This window comes from Aptenodytes patagonicus, chromosome 16 (genome assembly GCF_965638725.1).
Source record: "Aptenodytes patagonicus chromosome 16, bAptPat1.pri.cur, whole genome shotgun sequence".
In the NCBI taxonomy this organism is placed as follows: domain Eukaryota; kingdom Metazoa; phylum Chordata; class Aves; order Sphenisciformes; family Spheniscidae; genus Aptenodytes; species Aptenodytes patagonicus.
In genome coordinates this window covers 9838066-9846609 of record NC_134964.1, presented here as the reverse complement: position 1 = coordinate 9846609, position 8544 = coordinate 9838066, and the positions used below count along the sequence as shown (strand labels likewise).

Here is an 8544-nt window from a genome sequence, read left to right as displayed (position 1 = left end):
TTGGACACCCTGCCATGGTGTATTTACAGCTATACTTTCTTTGAGTCTTGAGGCATTGATAAATGCTCCCTAGTTTAAAATAGCAAGAAATTGGAGTTTTGACTTCTGCTACCTGGAGTTCAGCTGGTGAAATCCAGTCTGTGGGGCACCAAATGCCCTGGAGATGGGGGGATTTAAGACTTCAGGATGATGAAAGAACAACTGGTCTCACCCCACAGAGAAGAAAGAGCTAGCAAATAGGGTGCAGGTGTAGGGGCATGGTCTGAAGTATGCAAGCACACGGCCACGTGTACACACACATCCCTTTCACACTGATTTCATATTTTGTTTATGCAAAAGTCAGCTCTTGGATCTTTGACTGATGATAGGTTTCTGCAAGGAGGAATAAATAGGGCGCAATAATTATTTTATAGCTATTGTTAACCAAGCAATTAATCTGTCTTGGAGGAGGCAGTTCCTTCTTCAGACCTCACTGACTGCTCGGGCCCCCCATTTATATTCAGCAGGTTTTTGTGGTTGAGTTGCTGTTTGGTTTCAGGAAGAGGACAGCTGCCTAATATTTGGTATCTGAGTGTGACTGATGCCCTGTAAAGTTAGTTGGGGATGCGGAGCTGGGGCACATGCTGCTTGTGAACTGCGCAGAGCCTTGCTTTTACCTGTAGACTTGGAATAATATTCCCTTACTGTTGCCTGTGCTGAGTGGTGATGGACGCGAATGTTTGAAAGAGCAAAAAAAACCCAGCCTGGGGTGGAAATTGAAAGGCTTGAATGAAACATCTCGTCATTCAAAGATGACCCAGTATTGACTGAAACATCACCTGCAATCATTCCCTGATTTGCGGGTGTCTTCTTTTCTCTTGGCTTTGTTGTGCTGATTTTATAAACACACTTGCAAGCCCCTGCTGAGAGCACAGCACCGGCTTCAAATGAGAAACAAGACCGTACAGCCCAGGGCTGAGGCTGCGTGTCCTCCTGGGGAGGCAGGGAAGCCCTGCGCCCTGTGTTGAGCCCAGCTCACCTCCCAGGGCACGGCAGGACCTCTGGCATGGCCACGCTTCCACAGCACGTTGCTCATGCTGCTTTCAGGGTGCTTGTTGCACCTACAGAGCTATGGCAGGCTTTTTGCAAATATTTTCTGTGAGACGTGTTGGTTGTGGTGGGCTTGGAGAAGTTAATCAGAGCAGTACCGCTGGGGACAAAGGAGTTCAACTGATTAACTCTGGAGACAGATCTGCTCCTGTGTCTTCCGGTAACTCTACTGCACTGCCCTCATTGATGTGCAAAGCCTGGATGAATTGAGATTTGCAAACTGCCCTCTCATTTTGACTATCTGATTTTAGAAAAGATGGACTGTGCTTTCTGAAGGTTCAACCCACAGTAGCTTTCCTTCACAACACTAGAAACTGCTTGTGCTGAGCTCGTCCTGGGCTTGTCTGGCTATTTCTGAGAAAGGAGAAGTTAAAATTGCAATTTCCAAAAAAAGGAGGCCAAATTTTACATTCTGACCCATGATAAACAGCTGACTAAGCGGAAAACGGGTTCATGAATATGGCAAGCCTTTTCACCTCCCATCCATGGGCTCCCTCTTCCTTACAGTGGGGTGAATGATGCTTTACTCTCTCTAATGGGCTTTGACTAGTGTGTCTCCAGACTGAGGAGGGTCTGAAAACTAAGAAGGACTGTCAGTGTAGGAAATAGCCAAATATAATGGTATTCCCCTCTGAAATCAGGAAGGGGCTAATCCTGAAGTAGGACTTGCCGGTTAATGTACTGCACTGCAAACAGGGTGCAAGTAAGGCGCCCTGACCTGCAGGACCACTGCGGATGGTGTGCGTGGAGGCGGTTGGGAACACAAAGTGAGGCTCTTCCAGTTTCTGCAACAGCTCAACGTTGAAACTGCATGCATGACAGTCCTCTTCCATGACATGTGCAATCTTCCCCATATATAACAAACTTTAAGCCCATGCATGAAGGAGGCAATTTCTTTTCCAAGCATATCACCCAGGGAGGCTGGAAGCAGAGCTTTCACTGTCCTCATGAGCAATGACCACTTAAATGACTTGAAGGGGAATAGATGGTTAAAACCTAAATTCAGTTTCTGTATAAGCAAATGGAGTTCAGTGAAAATGCAGTCCTGAATTTACTCCTAAGCATTAATTTCCTTCTAATTCTGTAACTTGGTTAGAGTTGTGTTGGCATTGCATCGTTGTATCCTTGCTAATGAGGTGATGGGGCTAATGTAAGCAGAGGACTCCTGTACGGATGTTGGCAGCATCCCAGAGAAGGTACTTTTAGACTCATTGGAGAAGTGCCAGATATCATGAAGGACGTATTTATACTAATGATGTTTTATCATCAGTGAAAGCCAGGACAGGCAAAGTGTTCCTGGTGTAGGCAGGACTATATTCACTTTTCATAGCAGTAAACCAAAATCATCTCCTGTGAAGGGAACAAGTGATCTCACTAATAGGGAACTAGCGCTTTTATAATTGAGAATATTAGGGACTTCAGATAGCATAGCTTTTGCCCATTGAAAATCACATCTCCTCACCCCCCCTTCTCTCCCTCTGTCCTTTCCTCCTGGACTTGGTGATGTAGGTGCGGTCCCTCAGGCTGAATGTTGCAGTTTGTCGATGGATGCCCTGAGAATAACAACATCAGAGGTTCCCAATTCCTCCTGGGAGGAGGGCAGAGGGCAGATACGCTTGTCCAGGACAGATGGTGCTCCCCAACATGGGTGCTCATGTGTTCGGGTTCAGCGCATTAGGGGATGCTGAGTGTTCCCTGACCGTGGCACTGTCATGGGAAGCCTGTCTTGCTAACCATGGTGTAACTCCACTACAGACACCTGTGTGAATGGAGAATCAAGCCCAGTGCATACACATGAGTGTAGAATAAATGTGAATGTGACCAAAACCAGGACAAACACCCCTGGATACGCCTCATCTACGTTGTCCAGTCCTACCCCAAATTCAAACTGGATTGCATGTCACGAACATCAGCTGCTTTGTCTTTATTTCATTGTTTTCAGTCCTCATGCAACTACAAATTTAGCATTACTGCTGAAGAAAAGAAAGAGCAAACCACAGCCATTCACGGGATAACATAATTTTAAACTCTGTGAGACAGCTGATACTATTAAAAAGCGTGGTCCTGTTATAGGCTTTCATTATTGATGGCTACTTGAGGAGACATACACTATAAAATATAAAGATAAAAAGCGAAAGGCTATTTAGATAGATGTTCAGCTGAATGTTGCCAGCATCAAATCAGTGGCACTGAAGAAAATGAGAACAGACATACGGCACAGCCTCTGGACTAAATGTGTGCACATTATGGGTCTGCTAAGGCTTTGCATTTACAATGTACACTTTAAATCAAAGCAACATTGAAGTCAGTATTGATTGTTCTTGGAGATATATTTTACCTTCAGGCACTGCTGTTTCCCAAAGGAGCGTGAGCAAGAACGTATGTCTCTGTGCAGTGCTGACTGCTCGTGGACAGGGATCTCCCCGAAATCCTCTGAAACCGATTCCTCCTTTGGAAGTACCCACTGCTGCTGCTAAGGGACCGCTGTCTGTTCTTCAGGTACTCCCTGTAGTTTTTGGTGAGCAGGGTGTAGAGGAAAGGGTTGATACAGCTGTTGCTATAGGTCAGACAGGTTGTCAGATAATTAATGTTCTTCATCACCTTGGGAGATAAAGGGAAGGATTCATAATACTGGAAGAGGAGCTGCCATATCCAGAAAGGCAAGAAGCAAGCCCAGAACACCAGCACTATCGTGAAGATTAAATAGAGCACCTTTTGGTTTGGTAGCCGCTTGGTCTGCTTGAAGGATGCTGTTTGCGACACCCAGTAAATCTTAGCTAATCGGATGTAAAGGTAGCCAATGATTACCCCTGGACCTACGATGCTGGTACCAAAAAGGATGGTGAGATAGACTTTGTAGGACAGCTTGCTCCAAGTGGGCAGGCAGATGCTTTTGTTGTCCCTTTGCACCAGCTGGATCATGATGAGCATTGGGAGAGTGAGCAGCAGTGACACCAGCCAGATGATAACAGCAATGGCCTTTCGGTAACTCTTGGACCTCTTCACTGTGTCCAGGGGCTTCAGCACAGCAAAGTAGCGCTCCGTGCTCATGACTGTGAGGGTGAAGATGCTGGCGTGCATAGTGAGGAAGTCCAGACTGAACAGGATGCGACAGCCAATGTCCCCAAAGTACCATTTCTGAATGAAGTAGGTCCCAACGATGAAGGGGATGGTGAGAAGGTAGAGCAGGTCCGCCAGTGCAAGGTTGATGATGTAAATGTACATGGAGGCAGATGATCGCAAGTAATGGCACATCACCAGCAAGGTGTAGACATTGCCCGTCACCCCAATCACGCACATGAGGGAGAGGATTGTCCCGATGGTGCAGATGGCGATCATGTCCTCCATGGAACTGGCAGCTGGCACACCATCCCCAGTGGCATTGGTGGAGGCGTTGGGTCTGATTCTGAACAGGCTGCCCTCGCTTGTGTCTGTCAGCATGTAAGGGGTTGCAGAAAAGTGGCTCTCCAGCTCGTCAGTTAAGGACATCCTCCCGGCCTTTTAATGCCAGAGGCTTTGATCATGCCACGGGGGTCTGAAGATCTGTTCTTTCTGCTCTGAGAAATGCGACTGCTGGGAGATGTTGAACCATTTCTTAGCGGGGTCTCATCCAAGGAAGATCTGCATTCTCTGCTAGAAGAAAGACATCAGAAACCAACATATTAGAAATCTGCCAGAGCAACACAAAGTATCATTTAGAAGTTACCTGTCCCTGAGTACGTATCTGCACTGTCTGCATGTACCGAAGGTCTTCTGCACTGAGGCCACTCGTGTGTAAGGTCCATGCCATCATTACGAGACCACAGCTTTGAGGAATGACATTTCTTAGTGTGTCCATGGAAAAGAGACGAAAGAGATTGTGTGGATCATTGGAACCGCTTGCTGCAATCCTTAAAATTAGTTTGAGGTTGGGGAAAAGAAGCATCCTTCCTAAATTCATAATCATAATGGCAACTTACAGACCTCTCAGCGTGCTTGCTTAACCCTCTTTGCTAAGCTCTTAATTCTGAAGGAGTAAAAGACCCCAAAAAAGAGAAAACAAACTTTGGATTTGCCACTTGCAGCCAAATTGTTGTCTATTTGTGCAAGTGATATGCTCCAAGTCCTGCCCAGCATTTCTGCAGTGTTTTCACAGAGCAACCTTTCCTTGAATGAGAAGCTCCTGCTATGTCCTGACCTGCAGTTTCAAATTGTAGTTGAGTGATGGAGGAAAAAAAATGCATTTTCTATCTATAGAGCAAGTTGTAGCTTGCACTGTGGGTTTTGTATGTCTGTAACCACAGCTTTTTTTCATGCTCTCTGTCAAGTGTGATCCCACAGATTTTCACGTGTCTCTGCATAGATAGATTTCAGACAAATCTGTCTGTGAACCCATCTAAACAGCCTTATGCAGCGAGGTCTGAGATCGCTCTGCAGCGTGTTAGGCAGGTAGTCACTCTTTGTACGTGGGAGCTTTTGGTTAGCTCAAGCCCAAGACTATACAAATCATGACTGTGTTGCTTTGAATTTATAGTGGCTCTGGATGTAGGCAAAGGGAGATCGCACCTACCGGAGAGAAAGAAACACTGAAGAAGTAGCTAAAATGCCCGAATTTTAAGGCATACTAGAAGCCTGTGCCAACCTAAAGGTCACTGCACACAGAAGTGCGTTTGCACTATGTATTTTACAGAGCTCAGATTGCCTCTTTGTTTGGAAAACGCTGTGAGAGGGGTGCCGGACTGCCTTGTCGTTGCAGGGCTCAGCAGGCAAAGACTTCCCTCTGCCTCCTTCCACTGGGCAGGTTGGGTTTGTTTTATCTTGGGAATTTAATAAGTTTTGCAGCTTTTCCCAGCGAGTTCGGTGTCCCTTTGCCTCCACACCAGCTCTGACTCCTTTGCCTCTTTCCTCCCACTTGCTTCTTGGCAGCAGGATTACAGCACCAGTCCGCTGCCCTTGTGTCAAAGACCCTGACAGTGACCTCTGTAGCACTTGAGGATGGACAATGTTCATCGTCTTCATGGCTTGCCCTCATCTTCTTTTCTTCCCATTGCCACCTGCTGTGGGTGATGGGTGCTATGGAGATGTCATGCAAAAACTCTGCATAAAAAAGAGCAATCCAGAACAGAGGGAGATTGAGATTTTTCCTCACTTAACAATTGGGATAGGGGTGCAAAAAAAGAGAGAAAAACCACAATACACAGAGCTATCTCCCCACCGAGTTCTCCAAGGGGGAGAGATGAAGCGTGGTCCTGCAGTGGTCAGTGCTCCTTTGGGGCGTCGTTCCTCTGGGCTGGTCTCCAGCAGCTTCACCAGCACCTCAGCTTTCTTGGACCTTGCAAACCCAAATCTACCTCCTCCCTCCCCTCCCCTGCCGTGCTGTGCGGTCTCCTCCTGCTTGACTTTGGGCATGTGTAGCCAGCCTGTCCATGCACTGACTTGCTCCCTCATCGTCCACTTTATCGATGTTCATGTACGAGCTGTGCTGGCAGCAAAAGCGTCACGCGTGAAGGAGACGTGGGTGCTCAGGGAGCTCTGCCTGCTCCTCTGCCACACGATCGCCGGCACGCTTGGTTGGAAACAAATAGCTCTGCATGGGATGCTCCAGCTAAGCCCAGAGCTGGTCACACACTCAGCTATCAAGCTTAGTTGAATTTGTGATAGCTCATTTTCAGGAGCATGTTTCCATGGCCCAGGTGCTGTCTTCTTGCAGCTGCCTCACTTTGTGCTGCGGGCACTTGTAGCAGATCTGTGCCATGCCTGTGCACACGTCTGTGCGGTTCCCTGGTGTGACAGCTCCTGCCGGAGAGAGCTCAGCACACCGCATCTCCCCGCTCTGCTCCTCTTCCACTGAATCTGCGTTTTGCTTCATTCATAAAATTACTACAGCACTAATTCAATTCAGGCACTTCACCTGTCTCCAGACAGAGCCCACAGCTAGGCAAGTCCTCACTCCTGGAGGAGGAAAATTAAGCAAACTGGGGAAACCTTGCATTGTTTTAAAGTTACTGTCATTGCTGCACTCGTACATAAATGCACACACTCACACATATGCACACACACACGCACAATAGAGAGCTTGTTATTCCAAGCAGCCATTCAAGCATCTTACGGTCTAAGCAATTTTCTCAGCCAATCCTGCCTTTCCCTCTACATTATCATCACACCGGAGTACCATGCACATTCCAGTATCTAGAAACATAAATGAATTCCTCCTGCTCAAACCTTGCTTTTAAATCCAGCAGATGAAGCTTCCTACAAGAAATAAAATTAAAATGAACCTAAGTAGTATTAAAGCTGAAACTTAAAAAAGGGAAAAAAAAAAAGGGAAAAAAGAAAAAAAAGAGAATCCTTCTTCACGGGCAGACAGCGAGAGATCCCCGTGCTCCGTCGCATCTGGAAGGGCAGCGGCAGGAAGGGAGCGTGCTACCTAGCCAAGTATGTTTGAAATCTGTGCGCTCTTAATACTCTCATTCTCCTCCCTTCACTCACGCCTGCTATTTCTGTTACTCGGTGACGTTAGGCATAGCGTGGCTTTGACTGCAGCCAGCGAAGAGCCTTTTTAAAGAAGCAGTATTTTGATAGCCGTGGCTTGTTTAGCCGGCTCCACCCTGCCTGGCCGTGAGCCAGCTGGGGATGTGAGATGTCAAGGCTGTTTTCATCCCAGGACCGGTGATAGAAAAAGCCATCCTGCCCCTCCTTACATTGCATCGAAGAGCGCAAATGCCTAATGTTACCTGAGCAAAACCATTGTGTCAGAGGAGAGCGGTCGGGCCAGGGAGGGTTAAATTCATGCGGGAGGGTCGGCTGCCCAGGGAGACGGCAGAGCTCCTCGATTTGGAGATCAATTCCAAAGTGAAGCCAAAGTTTATTTGGGTTGGACGGCTTATTAACAGACGACTCTGTGCTGTGGTATCATGCACCACAGCATCTGAGATATTTCAGACTGGCGCTAACAAAACGTTACCCAGGTTGTTTGGGGTTCAGCTGGTTGCCTTTCCCCAGTGATACTCGAGGAGGGTAAAGACAGAACGAGATCAACCAGCTGCCTAGAAAAAATGCAGTGTGAGGAAGGGGCTGGAGTTAAGAAATGCCAAAGCTAAACTCAGGATTATTTTGACAGCAGCTGAATATTGTGTTGGTTGCTTGCACACGATGGGGTTGCTCTTCCCCCCACTTCCCCGCTTTAGTTCTGTGGACCGCAGAGAATTGCTTCTGATTTATGCCAGTGGGAAGCGAGAAGCACCCATCTCTCCTGGGGTGTCTCCTTCTGGACACGGGTGTGTGGGAGAAGCCTGCCAGGCCCATTGCTTGCTTCACCAGTTTGCATTTGGACAACCACTGCAATTCAGTGATGCTTCCCAGCATGGGGCTCCCGGGAGGCGGCAGCACCTGGCATACCAGCCGGCCCCGGCTCATCCATCCTGCATTGCTGTTACTAACCGAGAGCTGTTTCCTCCTCTAACTCCTTCCCTGGAT

The 8544-nt window shown here is 47.6% G+C and overlaps 1 protein-coding gene across 2 annotated transcripts; it reads right to left on the bottom strand.

The window, feature by feature from the left end:
• Positions 1-3001: 3001 nt before the first annotated feature.
• UTS2R (urotensin 2 receptor) lies at positions 3002-7453 on the bottom strand. Of its 2 annotated transcripts, none has more exons than XM_076353579.1 (2): positions 7291-7453; positions 3002-4722 (listed from the first exon to the last, which is right to left on the bottom strand). In XM_076353579.1, the coding sequence occupies exon 2, from the start codon at positions 4576-4578 to the stop codon at positions 3430-3432; it is 1149 nt and encodes a 382-aa protein (XP_076209694.1). In that variant the 5' UTR covers positions 4579-4722; positions 7291-7453; the 3' UTR covers positions 3002-3429. The 2 variants fall into 2 exon arrangements, with proteins under 2 accessions (XP_076209694.1, XP_076209695.1); XM_076353580.1 differs by having other exon boundaries at positions 3002-4719.
• Between the last annotated feature and the right edge of the window lie 1091 nt (positions 7454-8544).

What these genes read in the sequence shown, in the direction of transcription:
- UTS2R (XM_076353579.1), bottom strand. Translation starts at nt 4,578, where the DNA reads ATGTCCTTAACTGACGAGCTGGAGAGCCACTTTTCTGCAACCCCTTAC.